The 26,689-nt window shown below is 40.7% G+C and overlaps 1 protein-coding gene across 2 annotated transcripts in view; it reads right to left on the reverse strand.

Moving 5' to 3' along the window:
* The window catches only part of MYO5B (myosin VB), a 364,799-nt gene that overhangs the window by 15,066 nt on the left and 323,044 nt on the right, over positions 1 to 26,689 (reverse strand). For both annotated transcript variants that reach the window (XM_067545400.1, XM_067545401.1), the window contains 6 exons: positions 12,657 to 12,855; positions 8,454 to 8,522; positions 8,385 to 8,409; positions 5,843 to 5,986; positions 2,526 to 2,677; positions 1,010 to 1,099 (listed from right to left, as the gene is read on the reverse strand). In XM_067545400.1, coding sequence (XP_067401501.1) covers positions 1,010 to 1,099; positions 2,526 to 2,677; positions 5,843 to 5,986; positions 8,385 to 8,409; positions 8,454 to 8,522; positions 12,657 to 12,855 — 679 coding nt within the window. The remainder of the gene's footprint in view (positions 1 to 1,009; positions 1,100 to 2,525; positions 2,678 to 5,842; positions 5,987 to 8,384; positions 8,410 to 8,453; positions 8,523 to 12,656; positions 12,856 to 26,689) is intronic.

Below are 26,689 nucleotides of genomic sequence, written 5' to 3' on the forward strand. Positions count from 1 at the left end.
TCATACTATATAAAAATTATTAGCTATCCAGTTGTGATCTCCCACAGTAGAATCTACAGAATATTGACATTGATTCCAATGAAACGTTGGGCCTAAATACATATTCTTGCCTCTATCTTTTGAAGTGTGGACTGCTGGCTATATTTAACAGAAGTTGAGAGTAAATTAGAAGGAAACTACACAAAGCTGTCTGTTCAAAATTTTGTACCGTAGCACATGGCTGTATATACAGTAGTGTCAAAATCCCATTGGGCCGGTGCTATATAAACAGAGATAAGTACCATATAAACATTTTTTTTATATTATCAGAGCTGTGATAATCTGATTTGGTCACAGATGATCAAAGCTGATCAATACTAAACTGAACAAGTGTGAAAACTATATGGAGAAGACTGGTATAAGAGATTACCTCCTCCCTGAAGGAACTTTACATTATGATTAATTGTTTTTGATCTCATACACCTCAGAAGTTCAGAACTAATTGAGCACAACTTGGCAAAAAGCAATAACTTTCAGAAAAAAAAAGATTTAAAACAATTTTTCTCTGTTTAAAAATCATTTTAACGAAGGGCCCAATCCTGCAAACAGACTGCATTGAAATCAAAAGGAGGGCTCTCAGAATTGGACCTAAGGGAAGATTTTTTTCCAATAAAAAAACATGCTAGCATCCTACTTATGAGTTTGACCTTTGAACATTTCTAGAACTAAAGGGAAAAGTTATTTCATTAAACTAATGGCCTGATGTTCCACTGAAATCAGTTTTACACCAGTATTCCTCTATGAACTTCACAGGAGCCACTCCTGAGTTACACCAGTGTCAGTGAGCAGAGACTCAGACCCTTGTCAGAAACTCTCAAAACCTTTTACCATTTCAACATGATTATTGATAGCTTATAACGTCATAGCTTGACCCAAGCTGGGGGCACCTGGAGATGAGCACTTAAGTGGAATGAACAAGAGATTTCAAAACTGGGTGAACATTTTTCTGTTCTTTACATAAACGTCTCACCGTATCCCCGCTGTACTGCTTTAGGCAATGTAAGAGGCGACAGGTGTTAGCCAACCAAAATGATGTCATCTGAAAGTCATCATTGTGTTTCTGTGAAGAGCAAAATTAACACGTGAGATTCCTCTTTGGAATATGAAGCTGGTCTATTTGAACAGAGTGGTTTTAAATTTTCCAGAGATACAAAGCTATAACACTGTGTATACCACATGCAATGGCATGTTATTTTCATTCCTGCATGAGATCTCGGATAACCTCATTATCATGGCTGCCACTAAATTCTGCTCTTAATTACAACAGTGTATATCCAGAGTAATTCCATGTAAGTCACTGAAATTGCTCTGAATTTGCAACAGTGCAGCGCCACTACTGAGAGATGTGGCAAGTGAGTATAAGTTTGATCTGTATCACTACTGTATTATATCTGCTGTGCCCTAGGTCCCCACTCTGAGCGCGAGCAGTCTGTTTAACAAAGAGCTTTCTTAACCTACAGATGAAGCTGAGAGGCACAGCTGTGTGGCCTAGTGGACTGAACACAAGCACAGCCACCAATAGTTTTGAATTCCAATCCTACTTTGACAATGACTCACTGCCTGGCCATAGGCAAGTCACAACCTCTCTGTGCCTCTGGTTTCCCATGCATAAATTGGATATACAACCACCTCCCTTAGGAGGAAGCTGAAATAGCTGTAATGTTAGTACAGCAATTTGGAAAAGCACAACAGAAGTACTGAGCATAATTAATAATTCATTTTTTTGTAATTCTTTACTGTACTGCAACGACACCCTGGAAGATTCTTTAGCTAAGAACTGAAGGTTAATTAGGTTAGTTAGGATGAGATGACCCTGCTTTTGTTGGATCTCTGATGATTCATCCCACTGCAGAAATTTCATTCTTTGTTTTTGCTTGAAATGAAGCAGCGCCTCGTTGAAAGTGATTGGGATAAATGGTCAAAAATCAGAGTCTATTTTGTTCTGGAGTGTCACAGACATTAAAGCTATATGGGACCAGCACATTAAGTTGTAGCACAGGTACATGAAAAAGCCAGCCTCTCCCGTTCTCATTTCAGGCAATTTTAAGATTTTTAAGAAGGAAAGCAAAGCAATGAGTTAGCAGTCAGGAAGCCAAAAGAGAAACTAGTAGCAGAATTAGTTGTATTCTATGAATGGTTCACTCACTGAGCTTCTGTCCTTACTGACTACTAAATGGACCTCTCCATCTGTAGACAATTAATTTGCATCTAACTCTTTGATGATTTTTAAAACCCACATGTACTAGGACAATTTTACTATCTATATTTAATTGACTTTAAAAGAAAATCCCAAAGTAAAACAAACAGCAATAATCAATCATAGTACCATAATGTCAATATTATACTCAGGGTAAGAGTTTGTTGAATATTTGCATGATTACCATTTGAATCTAAAAACGAGTCATCTTACCACACACTTCACCTCATAACTTCAAAGTTATATCAGATGCAACTTCAGAGCTGATTTTAATACAAAGGAGACATACCTTTAATACTTTCTTAATGCCGTTTATGGTGGAGGTGAGTAAGGAGTGCACTTTGAGGTCGTCATTGATGTAGTCTGCATGCCTGATGCACATGTAGAGGATGTAAGCAGGAAGACATGGCACTGTGGCAGAAACGGTCTGTGGTTTGAGGTCTAGAAGTGGAAAAAAAAAAAAAGTTTTCTTACAAACTAATTTTTGTTAGCTGAGCAGGAGAATCAGAAACACTAGAGATGTGTCCAAACGAACATCCCACACATCTGGGAAAGATCAGGTCTGAATTTTGCAATGTAAGTTCAGGAATTTCTCAGAGATGAACTTCTCGGAAATGCTTCATACAAGCTGCCCTGCTACCATATACCGAAACAATCCAGAAATATTATTTACTAAATCTACTCTTCATCAACATGCTGAATCAGGATAGCGCATGGTGGAAGCTACTAAATATTTAATGTAAAAGCATGAGATTTCCTGAACAAGAGGAATTTTTAAAATAACTGCTGTGATCTGGTAGCATTCTTCATTTACTTTTACGAGAGGTTTCATTATTCTCAGCTGTGATAACAGAAATCATAAGCACTAATGCACAGTGAGGCAAGTGTGACAAAAACCTGAATATTGAATGGTGGGGCATGTGCCAGCAGTGGTTCCAACCAAAGTCTTCAGCATAAGTAGTGCTCAAGAAGCTGCATAACTGCAGAGACCTCAGAATGGCTAACATGACAAAATGTTTCTGTTCCACAGGCCTACAAGAAGCTGAAGGTCTGTACTGGAATATCACTTTTCCACATCTACCCATCATGGTGTAAGGTTGACAATTATTGCCCATTTTAGCGTTTTCAATGCATTGTCATCCTTGGGTAAGAATTATATCTAAGAACAACAAAAGAACAAGACAAACTGGAGGTGAATTTATCACTGGTATAACTCCATTGATGTTATTGAATTTCCTATGAAGGCATGAATTCTGTCCATACAGTTTTAGAATACTAAGTAAACAGCACTGAATTTAAAAGCACAATACTAAGTGGGAAAGGAAAACATGAGGATGGCTGCTAATATGAGACAGTTGAATAAAGGAGGTTCTTGATCTGATCTGATCTGATCAAAACTCTCACTACTTTTGTTTATCATCCTCTCTTTTGGGGCTCAGAGCTGCAAGGGACTTTGGACCCTCACAGTTACAGACTAACATATAGTGCTGGGATTAACCTAGAAATAGGTCCAAGATTTCTTGGTTGGAGGAATCAAGTCACATGTCGAAGATGCTAGTTACTATTTGTTGGAAGACTAACAGAAGCATGGCTAATTACCAGTCCCTCAGGGTTTGCTGGGCAATTTGAAAAGACTATTACCCAACACAGAAATAAACCTGATTTAAAAACAAAACAAAAAAACCCTCCAAACCCGTTGTTTTTATAAAATTCTTGAAATAGTTTTAGAGATGCTCCCACAGCCCATTCTCAAATACAATGGAACTCTTCATAAGTGAGGAGCAGCATTTATGTGCTGTCAAACACATTTCTAATATGCTACTATTAACATGGTACCAAAAGTACTAGATGTATGAAAACATAGGGCACAGAGCTGAACAGGTTCAAACAGGGGCAACCAACTCCAAGACACCAGATTTACTTCAATGATTTGGAGAAAAATATCCTCTCTTCTGGAACAATCACTTGGCTTTGAGTCTTTATTATATCCCTAGTTTTGCATTCATAAAATGAAAGTCACAGATGCCCATTTACAAATTACATTGAGAAACTTCAAATTTGTAAATTCAAAGTGGAAGGAACCTCCCTACATCCTTACCTTCTCCCTATCCCCAACTGCTTACAAGGAACCATGCTCACATAAAACCAGTAGTTCCCAGCCTTTTTGGCTCAGGGGCCACAGACATCATTTTTACAACCCTGAAGGGCCACCAATCTCCACCAGCAGCCCTCCTCCCCTTGCAGCCAGACAGAAAGAGTTCAGCAAGGAGGCTGCCTCTTCGCTGATCTCCCGTCCTCTGGCTGCAGCAGGGAAACCACACGTGTCCTGTAGCCCCATGCACGCCACCTGGGTCCCTGGGCAGTGGCTCCTTTCTGCAGCCAGGGGGACGGAAATCAGTGTTCCCCTCCCTCTGGCTTCAGCAGGGACCCCAGCACCTAGGGACCCAGGTGGAGCATTTTGCTCTGCTCTCTGCTACAGCCAGGGGAAGGGGTGTGTTGATCTTCTGTCCCCTTGGCTGCAGCAAGAAGCCTGCACCAGTTTTGTAGCCCCATGGCAACGCGCTCCACCTGAGTCCTTAGGTGGCGGCTCCTTTCTGCAGCCAGCGGGCGGGGAGTGATGGGCCACTTTGAAAGACCCCGCGGGCCACTTTTGGCCCCGGGCCACAGGTTGCAAGCCAGTTAATAAAACTATTTTATATTGGTATCTTATGTTGGTAAGCTATTAATGTAAAATATAAAACCAAGCGAGGACTCAAGGTTGGTTTATTTGCTGCGTAACCTGCCATATATCTGTGCATGTCAGAAATAACTGCTCATTTACCCTAACAAGATACTAAATGAATGAAATGTTCCAGCACTTCTTTTCCAGGAATGATCAGAGAATCAAGTACAAGATCCCTTTACTATTAACCTGTCAACAAATTTTTAAGTCTGAAAAAGCAAGTTATAATCAGTAAAGCACGATTCACTCTTTTCTTTGCAATTATGGACTTCAGACAATTTAACCTAAGGAAAAAAGTCAGAGCTAGCTGAGAATTTATGCCCTGTCAGGGGGTGGCCAAACTGTGGCTCGTGAACCGCATGTGGCTCTTTTATAGTTAAAGTGCAGCTTGCGGAGCCCTCTATGGCCCCCCATTCTTCACCTACCAGACTAGGGTGGGGATCTCGGAGCTTCTACCCTGTGGCAGGGTGGTGGACTAGAGGATTCTGCCCAGTGGGAAAGGGAATCTTGGTGGGTCAGGAAGTTTGGCCACCCTGTGTCTATTTAATAAAGCACATAAGCACATGCTTAACTTGAAACACAAGTTTAAGTCCATTCTTATTCAGCAAAGCACTTAAGCGCATTTTTAAATAGTTTGCTGAATCAAGGTCTTAGCTAGCTATCTGAGTAATACATGCAATTAATACACTCAATTTAGGGAGATTTTACAAATATCAAACTATGTTAAACCTTGAAAAAGAGCGAACAAACTCACTCAAATGGTTAAATACACACACACAAATTCTGGAGTGATACAAAAAGGAATTGCGTTAGTATTTCATGTTTCAATGGTTTAGAAAGAAATGGGAGATGGAAGTGGAAGGAGAGGCAAGTGAGATCCTAACCTGTAATGAGATTTCGAATGAGAAGTGGCTCATCTTCCTTGTAATATTCCAACATTCCCTGGAAATCTTTCTCCTTCCTTGGGACAGTGGCTTGCCTGGTAAGCTCTTGTCGCCTCCTCTCTGTCTGTGCTGTAGCTTGGGTCGCTGTGACGAGAAAAAGGCAACTCTGAAGACAGCTGAATGAATCACCGAGTACAGTATAGTACTTCCATGATAACTATGCATTATGGGTCTGATCCAAAGTCTGTTGAAATCCTTTGAGTCTTTGACTTTAATGGGCTTTGGATCAGGCCTGTGTAAACGTGTGATATGAGTCTGTTATAACATCTACTGTTTTAGATAGACAGATAAAGGACCAGAGCTTTAGCTCCTTATTTAGACAGAACTCTCACTGACAAAGTAAAGGGTGAAAGATTAGACCTAAAAAAACCTACAAACATTAGTTCCTTTAATAAATGTAAGATTCACTGGACAGTATTTAGAAGATGATGATCCTCCTGGAATCTTATGAACGTATTACTATTACTAACAAAAGCCAGGCTTTGGGAAAATATGCATAAGCAACATATCTTGTGGCAGAATGCAAAGCAAAATTAAAAACTACTATGGCATGCTGTTGAGTATTGTACCTACATAACATTTTAATCAAATGGAAAATTATGAAGGCCTAATGCAAGTAAGCTAGTAAATATCAGTCTGATGCATGTCAATGACAGTGACAAAAGCCATCTGCACCAGCTGTGTTACTGTGAAATTCCCAATTTATTCCGTTTAATTTCACTTAATGTCTAGTTTTCTGAAACCAGTTAATCAAATCAGAGCACCATAGTTTATCACTGTATCATGTGAAGATAAAGAGTTTCTATGCCATATAGATATCATGTCCCCAAATTATCTTCCCATCAAGCAAAATCCCTATAGCAGCCACAGACCAGAATTACATAACAGTAGTTGGAGTTTCCTTCTAAAACACTATGTGGGCCACAATGAAGATTGCAATAAAAGAGCAAGGGCCGCTTAGAGTCATTAAAAGGACTGTTTCAAAACCCACGGTGTGTACCAAATATCAGGTAGATGCCTTCTAGTAAGAGCTGGACATCCATTCTCACCTCAATTCTGTGGATGATGTACCAAGTTTAAGATGACCCACATCAACAAATTAAGGGAGGTGGCTAGTCTGTGGATCTTTGAAGGAGATTGACCATAAAGGAAAGATTTCAACATCATAATGGTAACTCACACTAAGGTTCAAGGGTGTCCTAAGCATGGCCTGGGGGAAAAGGGGTGAGAGGAGGGATAAAAACTTGGGACTCAATTCTGTTCTTTCACACCAGTTCAGATCTCAGTCCACTGAACTCAATGAGTTCACCCATATGTAAGCTGGAGTGATGAACAGAATTTAGCCCATGGAGCTGAAGTATAAGTTCTTGTGCACATCCATCTGAAGAGCAAAGCATACATTTCACATGCATCTGGCGGCTGGCATCTGGTCCTGAATACCCATTGATGGACCTATCCTCCATGAATTTATCTAGTTCTTTTTTGAACCCTGTTATAGTCTTGGCCTTCATGACATCCTCTGGCAAGGAGTTCCACAGGTTGATTGTGCATTGTGTGAAGCAATCTTTCCTTTTGTTTGTTTTAAACCTGCTGCCTATTAATTTAATTTAATTGGGTGACCCCCTAGGTTTCTGTGTTATGAGAAGGAGTAAATAAAATTGCCTTTTTTACTTTCTCCACACCAATCATGATTTTATAAACCTCGATCATATCCCTCCTCCCCTTAGTCATCTCTTTTCCAAGCTGAGAAGTCCCAGTCTTATTAATTTCTCCTCATATGGAAGCTTTTCCATACCCCTATTCATTTTAGTTGCCCTTTTCTGTACTTTTTCAAATTCCAATATATCTTTTTTGAGATGGGGCAACCAAATCTGCACACAGTATTCAAGATATGGGCGTACCACTGAGTTATAAAGAGGCAATATGATATTTTCTGTCTTCTTATCTATCCCTTTCCTAATGATTCCCAACATTCAGTTAGCTTTTTTGATTGCCACTGCACATTAAGTGGATGTTTTCAGAGAACTATCCACAATGACTCCAAGATCTCTTTCCTGAGTGGTAACTGCTAAGTTAGACCCTATCATTTTATATGTATAGTTGGGATTATGTTTTCCAATGTGCATTACTTTGCATTTATCAACACTGAATTTCATCCACCATTTCGTTGCACAGTCATCCAGTTTTGTGAGATCTCTTTGTAACTCTTCACAGTGTAACTATCTTGAGTAGACTAACTATCTTGATAGTTTTGTATCATCTGCACACTGTTTCTATAGGAGAGACCTGACAGGCATGTATTGGAAGTGGGAGGAAAAGCTTCAGAAAATGGCAAGTCCATAGTGTGTCCATGGGGCAGCTACACGCTTCTCTGTGGTGTTGGAGGTGGAGACAAAGTCAGAGATCAAAACCCAGAGACCTAGACTGAGCTCAGAGTAATAGAATTCAATTTCCACAGAGAAGGTAACAAAACCAGAATTACCGTCAAAAGCCTGGACCTTCTTCATGTAAATCTTTAGCTGTTTCTTCAACTTCTTCTCATTCTTTTCTAGTAAATCTTTAGCTGTTTCTTCAACTTCTTCTCATTCTTTTCTAGTTTTTCTAGTATCTCTTTGAGATCCTGAAAATTAGGAAAAAGGGTATTTAAAAAAAATATCCCACTGACTAATTAGGACCCAGCCCTCTTGGATATAAAGAGGCTGAGAAGTACATAGATGCTGTATTCAAGCATGTCAAAAGGTGTGTGCACACGCAACACTCTTCAAAGCTTCCCAGAGAGTGATTTACTTCTCACCATTGATAGACATTTGTACAATGATCAGGATCCCTGAAAACGTGCAGCACTTCAGGGTCTATTTCTGCAGCACAGACAAGAAAACATCTGCCTTTCAGACTTGTCCCGTCCATTGCCATCTGCAGAATTCCTCTGGCCAGGAATCTCACAGTAACTAGTGCTTGGAAGGACAATGTCAGAATGGCACCTGTACATCTCTAGCTGCAGAAAGTTGTTTTATTTGGAAGTACTGAAAGATTTAAAATATTAGCTCATCTATGCACATCCATTGTTTTAAAGAACCATACACTGATTTGTCTTTGCAGAGGCCATTTCAGTCAGTGTCAGACCAATCAGTCAAGTAACCTGAGCTCTTTCATTTCATGTACAAGTAGAACAAGCATGCTGTCAAGTTTCTCCTGCATATGGTGAGAAAGAGAGGGAGAAAGTGGCAGCTTTTAAGCAGTTTCCTACATGATGTTATTCTGAAGAACAAGTCATTCTTCTCTCCCTAGCAGTGACCTTCTGATCCAGAATTTATGGAGTTAGGGCCTGATTCTGTGATCTCCTGAGCTCTCTCAATTCCCACTGCATCTAGTGGGAACTAAGAATGCTCAGCACCTTGCATGCTCAGGCCCGCAATGACTGCTTTTTAGAAAGGCTTTTAAAATAATTCTGCCGTGGTATTTAAAGTATGATTCTCCTCTGAATAGTGACTCCATAAAAATGGTATCAGAGAGTCCCATGTTCATTGCCTTTCAGTGACTCCCATGTGAAACCTACTCAGTTTACAGTAAACAGATGGGTTTTTCCTAAGGCTTGGGCTACATACATTTTTTGTGCTGGTATAATTATCTCAGTTAGAGTGTATGCAATTATTTTGGTTAAAAAACATCACAATGGTACAATCCCTAGTCTGGATGCAGTTATACATCATAGAATCATAGAAGATTAGGGTTGGAAGGGACCTCAGGAGGTCATCTAGTCCAACCCCCTGTTCAAAGCAGTGTCAGTAGAAAGGCGCTTTATCGCTGATTCCCCTTCCCATATAGGATTAGCTGTAATGACATACACACCTTTATACCAATATGACTGCATCCACACGAGCAGGGCTGTACTGTTTCAGCTGTACTAGTATAGTTAGAGCAGTACATCTTTTGTGTGTAGACAAGCTCTAATTAACAGGCCTGCAAACTTACCCTAGGACCTGAGAATCATGCTGAGTCCTTCCTGCCTCATATACCATTGCCATAAATAAAGGGTTTGCAGGCCAAATTACGCCTTCAGTTACACCTATGCTGCCTCTCAGGCAGCAAACAGGTCAGAAGTTCACCCTACAACTGGAACTTGGTTATCAATTTTTTTTTTTTATGATTGGTGAGTGAGGCAAGAATCCAGCTCCCTCTCCTAAAGACGTGCTGATTCTGTGGTGGCAGCAGGAGTTAAAGAGCTGTGAAACTAATCTTTGTGACTGAAATGAGCATATAGGATTGTGAACACACAAAGGGCGCAGAAGTACTTAGTAAGGAGATGTCTAGTCACATTTCAGACTGAGTAGATCTGCACTTTAAGTGCTTTATGGAGAAGAGACCCCTCTACCTCTGACTCTTCTTCCTGAACTCTGCATTGTGCTGACTTGGGGCATGTCTACACTACAAAATTAAGCTGACCTAAGTTACATCGACGTACAGCAACCGCAGTAATTAAATCGCTTTTGTCCATACTATGAGCCTTGTTTCGGCGGTGCACCCCTCACCAGGAGCGCTTGCACCAACTGAACGGTCAGGGTGGGGCACTGTGGGACGCCTTCTGAAAAGCAGCAATAGTCAATGTAAGCGACGCAGTGTCTACACTGACACTGCATCGACCTAGCCTCTTGCAGGGTGAAGTTGGTGTAGTGGGCGAATTACATCGGTGAGAGCTACATTTTAGTGTAGACACTTACAGAGTTAGGTGATGTAAGCTGCCTTATGTGGACCTAACTCTGTAGTGTGGACCAGGCCTTTGGCTTTGTTATTCTACATCCTATCTCCCCATACTGTCAGTCATCCCCTCCCTTTGATGGCTAGGTAAACTGTTGTTCACTGCTAAATGACTGATAGGCTCATGGTGGAGGGTTAGGATGGGATGTTTTGTTTTCAAGGAACAAAGCATAGATGCTATAGATAAATTATTTGGTAAATAATGGGCTGGATCCTGCTCCCATTCCAGTCAATGGCAAAAGTTCCACTGACTTCAATGGGACAGGATAAGGACCAAGTTTTTCTCTTATCTCTGGATTTCCTGCTGCTACCGTCATTGCAGGCAAGAGACATGCCTCTGCCAAGGGATTAATAGTGAACACATAGCACAACCAGCAAGAGGTTTTTGTTTTGCTGCATGTTGTACTTTTTCCTAACACAGAGGATTAAGAATTATAAAGAATGTGTTAACAGTTGCCCCCAAATTGGTCTCCTGGGGGGTCTCCTCTCTGAATGATAGCTGAACATCGGTTGAAGAGGAAATCATTCTTCAACCTGTCTACATGTTCACATAAATAAGCCCAGGTTCCCTGGTCCTGACTCCTCCTGGAAGCATTATATGGTAGGTAATGATTTACAGTTTATCACCTCAGGGCTTTATTTCCTGGCTGCCATTCATATTTAAATGATTCTGACATGTCTGTTTGAACATGATAAAGTTCTCCAAACAGATGTTCCTGAGAGAGGCAGCAGCATCTACCCACCCACACAGACTCAGAAAATGCCAATGCTTATAAACCAGGCTACAATTTTGGCATACAGATCTTTAGTAAATTTCACAGCACAGGTGTGGAAAAGAAGGAAAGATCACGGAAAGGTCACCAAATAATTTAGTTTTTGCTACATCAGCATACACAACAACAACAATACTGTGGGAGTGGCTGAAAAGCGAGGCACTGTGGTGGAAAGAAGAGTTGGCAAGCATGTCCACTGTGCACACACCCTGCAGCTGCAGCTCCTATCTCATGGGGCAGAGCCCAACTCCCTGCTCTGGGTGTTGCAACCTGGCACATAGGGGCACAGTGCCTCTCATGTATGGCCCATCCACCCCTCCATAGACGGAGATGGCAGGGTGAATGGGCCAAACCAGAATGCACCAGGTCACAATGCCATTCAGTTTGGGGAGCTAATTACATGCGTTTTTACAGCCATTTCTTAAGATTTCACGGACTTGATACAAATTCATGATTTCTGTGGCCACAGTGATCTCCGTGACAAAACTGTAGCCCTACTTACAAATAATTTTAATAGGTTCAGAGGTTTAAGGCCAGAACAGATAACTACGATCATCCAGTTTGATTTCCTGCATAATCCAGACCATAAAATTTCAACCAGTAATTTCTGCTAGTGGAGGGAATGATTCTTCCCTACTATAAATATTAAAGCGTGTAGGGCCAGACTGTGGCCTTAAGCCATTTTGCTTATGTCTAGGGCAGTGTTTCTCAACCTGGGGGTTTAGAGGGGTCGCAAGTGCAGAGCTGGTATTGGGGGTGGCAAGAAAGGCAATTGCCTGGAGCCACAGGGGCACCATGAAACTAAGTTACATGCCTCAGCCCCGTGGGGGTGGGACTCAGGCTTCAGGGGTACAGTAGTTTGGAAAGGTTAAGAACCACTGGTCTAGGGAAAGGCACAAAGTCACTGGGGTACATCACAAAATATGGCCTTTTACAGCAGGCAACATGAATGCTCCTACTCACCATCTCAGCCTTATAAAAACAATGGGTCAATGTTTTACAACAATTGCCCACTGCAGCAATGCTGGGACACCACTAGAAGAACTTGGGACCACGAGTGCAGAATACTGCATTTTGCTTATGTGAAGAAGAGCTCTGCTGGCTGATTGTGTGTTCATACATAAAGGTGGGTGTGATGGGAGTATTTCCCATCTTACCCCTATCAACCACTGATCTGTTTTTACAACATAGGTCATGAAGGATAGTGGTTTTACATAGTCTCTTACCAGATTTTCATTAGTGAGACGTGTGATTTCTTGCTGGATGCCAAATTCCACCTGGGTCTCTGGTGATAGCTGTAGGGTCTGGAAAAACGCATGTTGCTGTTTCTCCATCTCTTCTCTCAGGGCTTCCATCTGGGTTTTTAGAGTTTCCACCTCCTCTTCATGCTCTCTCCTCTGATCCTGAAGCTGGGCTTCCAGGAGCCTGATAAGAGGAATAATGAAAGGACCATTATGATAATCTATTCTGATCTCCTGTATGACATAGGCTACAGTACCCCAATAATTTCTGCATCAAGCCCATGACTTCTCTTTGACTCCTCTTTTAGAAAGAGAGCCAGTCTTGGGTTAGATGCAAATGATGCGGAATCCATCATTTCTCCAGTATGCAGAGTTCTGATCAGCAAAGGAACTATAGGAGTAAGCTTTACATTATTGTTATTTTGGTCTATTATTTGCTGTACTGGACACTAAAATGTTTAGGGGACATATACACATTCACAATATTATGATGATTATTATTGGTGACCTGGCCTCATGGTTAGAGCATTGGACTGGTAGCTAGGAACATCAAAATTCTAATCCTGCTCTGACAGTGGGTCATTGCAAAATGGGGTAATACTTAAAATGTAGCAGTAACATAAAACTTGCAACTTCAAAGCACTTTGGTACCCAGTAATTATCACAACTTCCTTGTGATGTTATTACCAACAACGATCCTTGTATAGGCCTCATCTTCTACTTTGGTCAAGAATCCATTGGTCCTGGAGTCCTTTGATAGCATGAATGTCTCACATTTCTTAGTGATCATGTAACAGAACTGGCTTTATTTTAGAGGCTAGAGCACAGACATCAGGATTCCTGGGTGTAATTCTCAGCTCTGCCTGTGTTTTATCTGGGCAAGTATTTGCTCTTCTCTCAGTTTACCACTGGGTAAAGTGGACATAGTACCTCTCAAGAAGGTTGCGGGGTTTAATTAATTAGTGTTTGCAAAGTGCTTCTGAGGGGAAAGGTACTATAAAAGTGAAAAGTATTATTCTTTAAAAAAAGTAAAAATTGCCTTATTTCTGTGATCACATTATAAAGTGGATTAAATTTACATTGCCACTTTCCAGATTACAGATGCAGGGCATTAAAACCATTAAAACCAGGCATTTCGTAAGACAGATGTACACACATGGCAACTGCTCCTGGGCTCAGCCATCTTCTAAGCATGAGTCCAGGTATCAGGAGTACAAAAACTGTATGTAACACAAGGTGCTCATTTTGGGTTGAGCACCATGGGTTGCATTCTCTGTTGCTGGAAACTTTAAAAGTCATGGAAATGCACAGAAACAAAAGCAATGGAAACTAGTCCTGCTTTTGAATAATGTATGGATTTGACTTTTCTGCTTAGCAAAAATACATCTATCCTGCATTTAATCTGCATTTAAGGAAACTGTGTATTAAGGAAAGTCTGGGTATCCTGGAACAGATTTTTCACGGCTGACCCCATGAGGAAGCTTTGGCAATGGGAAAATGCTATAAAGGTATGTGTAGTTTTGTGGGGAAGGCTCATTTTGACCCAAAGGCCCTGATCCAGCACTCACTGAAGTTAACTGAGGGACTCCCTTGACTTCAGTGGGTACTGAATCAAGCTCTCAATGTACTACATGAAGTTATACTTCTCCTACAAGCCAATGGTAAGGTGTTTGGTTACTGCACTGTACCCCATCTGCTAAGAAACCAAATATCTAAAGATACTTTATAATAACTAGAAAAAACCCCAGCAAAGTATGAATTAGTTAAAATGTAAGCCTAGATTTAAACAATCCCTAGTGATACTGGGTGTTTTGATTTTTGGATTGCCAATCCAAGAACCTTAAAGCAGCCTGATTTTCAGACAGTGGATGCTAAGCAGTTTCAGGAAATCAGGCTCCTTTAAGATGGCTCCAGCTTTGCACCCAGACACTGATATGCCCCAAACCACTAGTCACTTCTGAAAATGGAGGCTTAGCTTTATAACCCTTTATAATGGAAAACAACACACCAACGCAGATATGGCAGAAAGATTGCAAGAAAGTTCTATTTTACCTTTTAATTTTTTTATTCTTTGCTAAGCCATATTGAAGAATTACAAGTTAAATAAACCCCTCAGAGAGTGCATCAAAGGAAAATTGAAACTGTGGCTTGGGCGGGGTGTCTTTAATCACAAAAGGAGAAGAATTCCACGTGGATGCACAGCATGTAGCTCTGCGTGGCGATAAATTAAAGTACAAACTGTACTTTCAGTAAAATGGACCAACATGAACCATTTTTGTGCATTTCTCTCCTCTTTTCCTCCCACACACCTTCTTTATCCACATGGAAGAATGATTCATCACATAAAGGTCACTGCCCTCCTGAGTGTATCTGCACTGTTGGGTGTACTGATAAACAATGTTTGGCAAAGGTAATTTATATTTAAGGGTACCAATTATAGTGTACCAAATGGAAATCTCCCCCTTAGTCCTTTTAAGTATTCCAATAGGATCAAAACAAGATTAAAAATACCAGGGAAGTGGTTCTAGGAAGATTTAATGGTTTGAATAAGGGACTGAGTTAGGAAGTCCAAAACCTTAGCTCTGCCTCTGCCACTGACTTCCTGTGTTAGTCTTCAGCAAGGTACTTAAGCACATGCCTGACTTCTGTCACGTAAGTCATCCCACTAAAGTAAATGGAACTATGCTTGTGCTCAAATTCAGACATGAGCTTATGTACTTTCCTGAATCAGGGCCTTAATTAGGGCTGATCAAAAAGGTTTTCTATCTAAATTGTGCTTCAACAGAAAACTGGGTTTTCACCAAGACAAAGTTTTTTTTGTGCGCAAAGCGTCTGCTTTCCATGGAAAATTTTGTCTTTTTGATTTTCAGATAAAAACTTCAGTTTTTCAGCAGAGTCCAACACCACACACACACTCTCTCTCTCTCACTTGTATCTGTCAGATGGAGATAATAATGAACCTCACCTCATGGACTTATGGTCAGGAGTTAATATTGTGTTGGGGTTGAAAGGTGCAAAGACACTGTGCTAAAAAGTACAAGTATTTTCATTATGCAGCTTCATATGGGGTAAGGTTAAAGATGAACCAAACACACAAACAAATACAGTCCTCTTGTATTTGCTGTTCTGAGTGTAGATAGCCAATCATCGCAGTCATATTTTTCTCAGAAGAGCTGCTGGCCTCCCTCTGATTGCTCTAAAATTGACACCACTAGAAACTACATTTCAATAAATATTACTATTACTTTCCCCCTGATAGTACTTTTCATCAGATGATCGCACTTCACAAACACTGATGAATGGAGAGGCTCACAAAACCTCTCTGTGAGGCATGTAAGTATTATCCTCTTTGTATTACAGAAGGATAAATTGACATGGTACAAAGATTAACATCTAATTATCAGAAGTTCTGAGCACTCTAAATAGTATCAGAATTTGGAATAGGATATTGGGAGTTGGGACTCCTGGATTGTACCCTTTATTCATCCTCCCAAAAGTTGATTATCTTGGAGAGGTTATTACAGAAGCACTTTCTTGCCCGGGGGGGGGAGGGGGGAGAGAGAGGCACTGAAATTGCAGGAATCACCTACAGTGTGTCCCTCTGATATATTCATCCATAAATCAGGAGTGCACTGGAATGAGCGTCAGAGGTAATCAGCAAGCAGTAATAATTCTCCTTCCGGCACATTTCTAGACATTGGATTAAGTGGAAAGGAGTAATCCAGGTGAATTTGAGATGCAAAGAGGACAAAGAAAATAGTGCATTTAAAAGGGACTCAGCATCCTTTCTTGCATGTTCATGAACAGATAAGAGAAGAGAGCACTTTAATACACTTTTGAATGAGGAGAATTTGCATCTTAGTACAGTCAGAGCTAAAAGGACTATAATTAGACACCTGGGGCGAAACCCTGACTCCATGTAATTCACTGGGAATGATGTCATTGACTTCAGTGGAGCCAGGAGCTCATTCATGAAATACCCTTGTTTCTCCCCACCAAATATAAGTATCGCTAAAGCATATAAGGCCTAATCCAAAAAGGTGCTAAGCACTTGCAGCACCCAGGAATATGTTAGGGTTTCCCAGCCTGATCCTCTGGGGATCAGGTTCATAGATACAGTGTTAGCCTGCTACATAGTGATATATTCTTGCAGTGATGTTGCATCCCAACCCAAACTGCAGTTGGTTGCTGTATTACTGGAGATGGGCATGAGTGCTAAGGTTTTGTTCAGGATCACAATTTCCTGAAAGCTTCGAAAGGTTCCATCTCCCCCCACCCCCAAAGTTACGGGGTTTCAGCTTGGGCTAGCCCTATCTCCAATTCCTATTGTGGAGGACAGTGAGGCAGAGAGAGTACATATGAGTATATGAAAGAGACAGGGGAAAGGAAAGAGAAAGAAGAAAAAAAAAAAGCATTTGACCTGGCAACTTGCTTTAGACCCTGATAGGCCAAGCCGAGCTCTCCATCTTCATTGAGATAGCCCCAGTCCTCAGTCTTGCTAGAAATAAAGGGCAGAGAAAAGGGAAACAAGAGGACAGGAAAGAAAGGCAAAAGGTCAATTGCAACAAAGTGGGGGGAAAGTAAGGAGTCCCCCAACTGTTTAAAAAAGAAAGAACACACTGTCATTAAACTGTCTTTCCTGTGGCATCACTACACCCCATTCTCTATTTCGTAGTCAGAATCCTCCTTCTACCCGTGTAGTATCACAGCCAAGGATGGTTTTGAATATTATTCAGTGGTTGTGCCCTCTTCCATGGTCATGCATCAGTCGCCATCATACTCTGCACTCCTACAGCCCTATCATGGAGGGACCCACAGTTGCCAGTTCACATCGTTTTATCCCACGTTGTGTGATATTTGCAGTTTTACCTCCAGCCCCAGCTTTTGGAGAATCTTAGCTTGTGTTTTTATAAGTGGTTAGCCTACATGGAGAAACACTTGAAAGTTTGAGCCAAATGTACTCAAAAGGCTCAAAAACCAGAAGGCAAATTAAAAGAAGCCAACATTTGTTATCTATTAAAATCTCATGATGGGGGGGCATAACACACCATTTTTTAGTGTTTGGGGTTGGCAATACTGAGATCTCAAAGTGACTTACTAAGGTAAGTAAGCAATATCATCCCTTTTAATGCAGATGGGGAAACTGAGGTACAGAAAAGTGAAGTGACTTGTCCAAATTCACAGACTGAGACAGAGGCAGAGCCAGGAGTAAAACCACCGTCTTCTGACTCCCATACCTGTGTTCAAGCCACTAAACAGTGTTGCCTGTCATGGTATCAACCCTGGTGGTGACAATCACTGTACAACTCAGAGAGGTGAGAACTGTAAAAAGGATAATCTAGTGTCACACAAACATAGAAATTGAGAAGGAGAGTGTGGTAGTTTGCCAAATCCTATATATTTCTAATTTGGATAACTGGGGCTGTCGCTCTCTATGGCAAAGATTTTATTGATTCCTTTTCCTGATGGGCATGGATATGATAGATCTGGAAGCAAAAGGGAGAGGAAAATAATGTCAGATAAACAGTGGAATTATAGAGTTAGGAAAGACTGAAGTGGGACAGAGAGAAAAAGCACAAGTACTGCTGACCAGCTGAGCCACTGCACACTGCTCCTTCAGCAGTGCCCAAAGAGGCAATACTATGCCCAGCTCTCCTACCTGAGGGGGGCGGGTAAGGAAGGTTATTTGTTTTCATAGCAAATGTCCTGGGAAGAAAAGGGAAAACACAATGGAAGGTAAAAACAATCCAAGGAAAGTAATCAGCTGTGGTTTATTGCTAGCCTTTGTCATATCTGGCTTTTGACGCCATTCCACATGACATTCTCATAAGCAAACTATTGAAATGTGGCTTAGATGAAATTACTGGAGGACTGCAGAAGGGCAAGCACAGTACTTATCTTTAAAAAGGGGAACAAAGAGGACCCCAGGAATTACAGCCCAATCAGCCTAACTTTGATACCTGGAAAGATACTGGAACATATTAAACAATCAGATCATAAGCACATAGATGATAATAGATTATAAGGAATTCCTTCCTTTGAGAGGGTTACTGGCCTAGTCGATGGTGGGAAAGCAGTAGACATGATATATCTTGATTTTAGTAAACCTCATCACAATCCTACATGACATTCTCATCGGTAAATGGGGAAATGTGATCTAGATGAAATTACTTTTAGGAGAGTCCACAACTGATTGAAATACTGTACTTAGTAGTTATCAGTAGTTTGCTGCCAAACTGGGAGGGTGTATTTGGGGGGCAAGGGTCAGATACTACCACATGGGTCAGATACTAATCAATATTTTCCTTAAAATCTTGGATAATGGAGTGGCGAGTATGCTTATAAAATTTGCAGATGACACCAAGCTGGGAGGGGATGCAGAGCTAAAGTTTGGAGGACGGGATTAGAATTCAAAAGGACCCTGACAAATTGGAAATTGTGATCTGACTGCAACGAGATGAAAATCAGTAAAGACAAATACAAAATCCTTCACTCAGGAAGGAAAAAATCAAATGCTCCACTACATTTGTGCTGCTGAAAACGATCTGGAGGTTATAGTACATCACAAATTGAATGAGTCAACAGTGTGATGCAGTTGTAAAAACGGCTAATATCTTCCTGGGGTGCATTAACAGTAGTGTCATCTGTAAGATACAGGATACAGGTAACTGTCCCACTCAACTGCGCCCTGGTGATGCCTCACCTGGAGTAGTGTGTCCAGTTTTGGGCACCACACCCTTTAAAAAAAAATGTGGCTAACTTGAAAAGTGTCCAGAGCAGGGAAATAGAATTGAAACAAAGGTTTAGAAAACGTGACCTGTGAGGAAAGGTTAAAAAGCTGGGCATGTGTAGTCTTGAAAAAAAAGACTGAGTGGGGACCTGATAATCTTCAAATATGTGAAGGGCCATTATAAAGAGGATGGTGAGCAATTGTTCTCTCTGTCCACTGAAGGTAGGGCAAGAAGCAATGGGTTTAATCTGCAGGAAGGGAGATTTATGTTAGATATTAGGAAAAACATTTTAACTATAAGGGTTAGTTAAGCGCTGGAACAGGCTTCCAAGGGAGATTGTGGAATCCCCATCATTGAAAGTTTTTAAGAAGAGGTTGGACAAACATCTACCAGGGATGGTTTGCTTGGTCCTGCCTCAGTGCAAGGGGCTGGACTTGATGACTTCTCATGGTTCTTTCCAGCCCCACATTTCTATGATTCACTAACACGCCCTGAAGGTGTGCATGCACACATACTCTAAGTGTCTTCTGTTATATGCATATTAGTTACAGATTTCTTAGGCCTTGTGGTCTTGATTTATCCCCTCACTCACACGAGTTTCACAGTGGTGTAATTATTAACTTCAGTGGAGTTACTCTTGATTTACACCAGTATAAGACTTTGATCCTCTTCCCACAGGAGTCTGGCCTATTACATCAGGGGGAGAAGGGTTACGCCTGTTGTGAGGTTATAATTAGGTCCTGTGTTTCATCAAAGAACAAACAGTTAGTTCACGCTGGTAAACAGCAGCAACGGAAAATGCCCAAGACACTGGTTGTTCACCTTTCTCTGTCTGTACAGGGAAAACATATTGGCTCAGCTGCATTTTTGTTAGTTTACTAATATTGGTCTAAGCTGCAGATCAGAGCAGTAAAAAAATCTAGTCTCTTGGAGCACTGTCTGCTTTGGTGCGATGCCAGCCAGAACCAAAGAAACTTACTACTACTGCAATCGCTTATGTTTTTAGGCCATATCCCTCAATGGGAGTAAATCTACACAGCTGCATTGAGATGAATGGAGCTATGCTGACTTCCTTTAGCAGGTGATCTGGCCCTCTGAATTGGAGAACCTAATCAGTTTCACTTTACTCTTCTGCCCCTTGCGGGCAGTGAAGTTGAAGGGGATCACAAACTCTAAAGCGACATTTCCCATATCTTTTGAAATCTTTAATCTAGTCCGCTTCATTTTCTATCAGCCAGACATTAGACAAAACTGAAGAGAGAACGCCAAGAAAGGGAAGAGAGGCCCAAAGAGCAAGGGGAACAACAATCATAATGAGAGAACACAATACAGATCAAAGGGTAGGGGAGCAGAGGAAATGACTGTGAGAACACTGAAAGCACATTGGAAAGTGTGTTCACTACCACCAAATTAAAAGAATTTTTCCCCAGTGAAAGCGGTTGTATTTTTATTGGAACCTCCCGAAGATCAGTCTTGATCTTTTTTAAAGCACAGTGCAGATATGACCCAACTTTCAGATTTGTTGCACATCCAAATCAATACCTCCACTGGCAAAGCACCGGGAATGGTGTCAGATACATCATTCCCGCTGGTTCTACTGGGCAAAGAGCAGGACTAAATTCTAGTCCCAACTCTAGACCTGGGTTGTAGTTGCAGCTATTGCCACTAGCTCACTGTGTGACCTTGGGCAGTCAACCCTCCATGCCTCAATGTCTCCATTTCTAATATGGGGGACAGTAATTACCCAGCCCTGCACACCTCTTAGATCTTCAAATGAAAAGTGCAATATAAACAAAAAAGATTTTGTCTCCACTAGAAAAGGTTTGCCACCTAGTGGAGATACAGTTTATATTGGCAAAAGAGTTCTTTTACTTAAACCAGTTTCCTGAACAGAATATATTGTACTGGCAAAAGGCTGTTTTGCAGTATAACTGTGCCTACACTGAGGCTTTTGTCGAAATACGTATTTTGGTTATGGGTGCAATTTTTCACACCCCTAACTGACGCAGCTATGCTGACAAGACATGGAAATATAGACCAGGTCTCAATTCTTTCCGATTGTCCAATACATTAGAAATTACTGGTTTTCTGCATGAGATTTCCCCCTTTCTTTAAGTGAAGAAAGCAAGTAGGTGGGACTGTGATTAACTAAACTGGAGCAGGTAAAGACCAGATTGTCCTGTTATGGTGTTTTACATTCTCCCCACTCTTACTTTAAAGGTGTCTTTTTTTCAAATCTGCTGAGATAGAATCAAAGACTCTGAAGTTAGGAAAGGATTATTTAATCTTCCCCCCTCTCTCTACTTATACAGGATTGCTCTCCACAAAATATATTCTTCTCTGCTTTGTTCAGTCTAATTTTAAACAACTCAGTTAATAGCACTTCCACCACTTCTACAGTCTGATAGCTCTCACTATTAGGAACACTCTCGATAACCTAGTTTTCCTTTGCTCAATCTCATCCCTTCTGTGCTCACTTATACCATACAAAACAATTTACCTCCCATCTTTGCACTTACATTCTACCAATTCCTCTACTCCATTATAACAGCCCCTCTTAATCACTAAGACAAGCTTTATGTGCCAAATTCTTTCAATCTCTAAAGCCCCTAAATCTTTTTTGTTAACTTTCTCTATGTTCCCTCTAATTCATCCATATCATTCTGGATAAAAAGGTGCCCATAAAAATCTTGTCTCACTAGTGTTGTAAAAGTTACGCATTAATAGTCTTTTTTTTAATTATTGAAAAAAGAAATCAGTTTTAATGATGAAATGAAAGGAACTTGTCTAACTTTAATGAAGTGTCTGGACATTTTACAAATGAATAAAATGAGATGTTTAATCTGGCCTGGACACATTTGTTATAACCTGATTCATGTCACTTCAGTTCCAAGATGAATATGAAGGTCTTGTGTTTTGGTTTTGTTTAAACAAAAAGAAAATAAAATTCATTTGACAGTTTGACTTTCAAAGAAAAGTGAGCCACTAAAGATATACATTCTGTGCTTTATAAAAAGCTGTAGCAGGAGCCACTCACTTGCAAGGAAAAGCCCTACCATTTAACTGAAAGTGATTTCCTTTCTGTAGGTAACTGTCAAAAGGGACGGCAGGGAAGAGAGCCAGATGTGCCACTCCCAAATGGAAACCACACACAAAGTGTGGTTCTATTCTGCAAAGTGACCCTGTAAAAATGGCATCACGGAGTCCCTTGGTTATCTTCTCTTAATGATTTCCAGATCAATTGTGCTCAGTTTACAAGAAAAATGATTTTTTTTTGACAGCTCTCTACATTCAGCCTTGGATATGACAGTCAAGTGCCTCAATTGCACAGCAGTCATCTAATACATCTGAGCGGAATCAGGTTTCTTGCTGATGAAGCAAGCATATATTAGTAAATAACCTAGCCTGACTTTCAGCACCAGCTTGAATTTGGAAAGATGGCCGAAAAAAATCCAAGTTTGGTTTTTTTTTAAACTTCTGAATTGAACAATTTGAGCTGGAGTCACTGAGAGAACATGCAATCCCAAGATGCCATTTTTACAGATTCACTCTTCAAAGGAGAAACACACGTTAAATCTCTGTGCACATAGAAAATATACCCTTAAAATTGGTGGAGAGCATTAAAATCTATTTATTTCCTTTTAGCCAAGTTGATAAGCCTTAACACAATTACATGAGTACATGACTGTTGACCTGCCACCCCAGTTTACGAGGTATTTCTTGCTGTTGCAATAGCAGTATAGAAGGGTACAAGGCGCAAGAAAGTGAATGTCTACAAAATGCATATTACCATGAATGCTCTTCCACCTCACAGCTAATTCACAATGCTAATGTTTGAGCTCTGAAAATTAAGCACAAGTTAGATACACTGGATAGTGTTCAGAGTTGTTTTTATGTGCTCTGCTTTCAAGCCATACATAGTCAACCTGTGGAAAAATATCAGGACTTCTTCAGGCCTACAGCATATATTTTTCAAACTTGGGTGCCCATAGTTAAGTTTTCTCAATCCATATTTAGGTGCTTAGATAAAAGTGGCTTGATTTTCACTCTCAGATCTATCATCTTCACTGGGAGCCCAGGTCTTCAGCACTGCTAAGCATAGATACCTTTATTTAAGTGCCTAAATATGCATTTAGGACCTTAACTGTGGGCATCTATTAATTTGAAAATTTTGGTCTATATTGTCTTACTGTGGTTTCTTCCAGAGGTGGAGTGGCTAGCTGAGTTATATGGGGAAAGTATATTTGATTGACTTGGGTCAGTTTGCTGTTTTAAGTACTGTTTTGTTATCATTCATGGGGTCAGAGGCTCAGCACTGGGATGTGCATTTAAATACTGATAAATAAATTAATGATTGTCTTCACTGTTTATTATTATTTGCACACTACTAACAGGAGAATTCTGACTGGATGGTGATTTTTCCAAGTTGATCTTCTTGCAAGACAAAAATCCCTCTCTTCCTCCTGTTTTTATTTTTTGCCCATATTAAAATGCATTGTGGTCAATAATGAAATCAACTCAAAGGGGTGCCATTATCTTAAGAGCAAACCACTTTGGGAATGATAGGCAATAAGCATTTAGTCTGGATTCATCAATATGGTATTGACTCAAAACAACTGAGGGTTCCTTCACCCAAAAGTTCAGATTGATTCATTAAAAAAAAAAAAAAAAAAAAAAAAAATCGATAGGACCACTCTTCTTTAATTAATCAGATTGGTTAGTTAATGTTTACCCCACACTCATTTTCCAAAGTGCTATGTAAGCATTGTTATTTTTCCTGAAAAAAATCTAAAAGGAATTTTGAAACATCAAACTTCCAAACCTTAGTTCAGCTCCAACTAGGACCATTTTCAGTGTGTTGATGAAAGGTGCCATACCAACTCCACTAAGCAGTGAAGTTCTCTTCTTGTCCAAATGGTGTATTTAGATAGTTATAATTTGTTTTCTGTGTACTGCACTTTTAAATGGAGAGACATTTGCCTCCCAGATTTTGAATTCTGATGAGAGTGGCTAAGAGGAGATAGACATATTTTGTGCTCTTCTGGAGCTGTTACTTTTGTTCTCTCTTGTTTGGTTGTTCTCTTCACATAAAATAAAGGCCATTCTATCTGGAAATATAAAGCTGATTTTTATAAAATGGGAAACCATAACACTCCATGGAACAGATATATCATGAAGTTGGGAGTGGTGATGTGAAATCAGCTCATCTACCCCACCTGAATGATTCTAGCCTGATGTGGAGGAACCATTCCTGGGAAAAAGCGTTAAATCCATTCTCTCTTTCACCTGTCTGCATGTACTACCAATGGAGCACTAACAGGGCCATGGAAACCTGGCCCTTTGAAGCTTAACATTTATTTTACATAGCTCACTGAAGAGTTATTATACAATAATTCTCAGTTCACTATTGACTTGAGCCAGATTCAGATTACTGACAATCAGACTCTGAGCCATCTGGTCTCCTATAAAAAATATTCTGTAAAGAAACAGTTTAGTATGTGCCCCAGATCCTCCAAAGTCAAAGTGTCCCAAAAACAGGCCCAAAATTAAGCCAAATGGAGAACTACAATCATTTACCTCATTTTACTTACGGTTATTCAAAGGAGCAGAAAGTAAGCTTTAAACTAATCCAATACTTTGACCTGTTAGGGCCTTTAGCCCTCAATGTCTGCTGAATAAAAATTAAGACATTTGGCATCTTCTAAGAGGCTATTTAAGTTATGAACTAAAAGTTCCCTTCAGCTGAGGGTCAGGAAGGGCACTTAAAAAGTGGATTGGAGGAAGAGAAGAGGACTGCAACAAATGCAGGCTGCCCTTGCCTAATTTTCTGTTTACATTATCCTATATTTAAAGTGACCTCCGCAGACAGTGGAGGAATGTGGGACATGCCAGGGAGGTGGCTGAGCCCGCCTTTGTCCTGGGTGTGGGGAGATCTGCACATAGAGGGCCCACTCTGGGTGTAAACATCAGGGGGACGTCCAGTGCCATGGTAGGTGTTACAGAAATGCCCATGGCCATACTGATTCTGGAGAAAATGTGGACAAGATGAATAAAAGTGATACTTGGTCAGTAACGGTCAGAATACACTAGTGTTTATATGAAAGGTACCTTGCTTATGTGCAGTGGGCATTAATCTTTCTGACCTCAAAGCTTTGATATCAGTCCTTACTTTTGGTCCAGTATCACATTATCCTGTTGCCTGCTAGCACAATCAGCATCTCAATAGAACACAAAGGGGGAATCCTAAAAGCTAGATGAGGCTGGAGGGATCTCTAAGAAGAAGAAATGCATTTGCAGGACAGCACCCAACTTGAACATTCAGAGAATCCTTAGCGGTGGGTCTGAGACTCAAAGTTTGGATCTGAATGTTCCTAATAGTCCTGGGGTGTTCCAGCCTAGAGTTTTGGTTCAGTCCCCTCTTTGGAACACGCATTGGGTGTGAGCTGAAGTAGAACTGTACTATGCTGCTATATGAAGTAACTGAATACAGGTTATGATTGCTCTGATTTATGGAAAGACTCCCATTGACTACAATTGCTCTGGATCCAGGCGTAAATGAACTATAGCAAGCTCCGCATTCTGAGTCAGGAGAGCTTTGAGGGATTCAAGCTGTAAAACTGTATCTTGCTTTAGGGCATGCCTACACCTGAAAATGATTTCAGGTTATGGTAGGGTGTAAGTAAGCACAATAACTATTCCAGAACAAGACTGTCTACATAGGAAGAAGCTTTTGTGAGCCTCAGAGGAAGTGAGCTGAGGCTCACGAAAGCTTATGCCTACTGAAATTAAATTTGTTAGTCTTTAAAGTGCTACAAAACTCACGTTGTTTTTGCTGTATACAGACTAACATGGCTACCCCCTGGAACTCTTCTACGTAGGAAGACATTCTAGAATAGTTCAGTTAATTTCCCTTTGTAGACAAGCCCCTTCTATACATTTCGGCCCCAATTACACTTCTCATCTCTGATACCAACACTACCCTCTCATTTAGGAAGAAAGTTAGTTCTCCCTATTCACACTGCCCCTAGTTAACTGATAAGTCACAGCAACATTTGCCAGATCTGAAGCAGTACTTCAGATACCAGGCCTGATCCTGCAAGGTGATGCGTTCCTCCTCTGAGGGTATGTCCACTCTTAAAATGCTACAGCTGCACCGCTGTGGTGCTTCATTGAAGACACCCCCTACACCGACGGGAAGGGCTCTTCAGTTAGCATACATACTCCACCTCTCCAAGAAGCAGTAGCTGGGCTGACAGGAGAATTCTCCTGTTGACCTAGTACTGTGTG

This window comes from Emydura macquarii, unplaced genomic scaffold (assembly GCF_026122565.2).
Source record: "Emydura macquarii macquarii isolate MOO-44397 ecotype Brisbane River unplaced genomic scaffold, CSIRO-AGI_Emac_v2 contig_1045, whole genome shotgun sequence".
Taxonomy (NCBI): domain Eukaryota; kingdom Metazoa; phylum Chordata; order Testudines; family Chelidae; genus Emydura; species Emydura macquarii.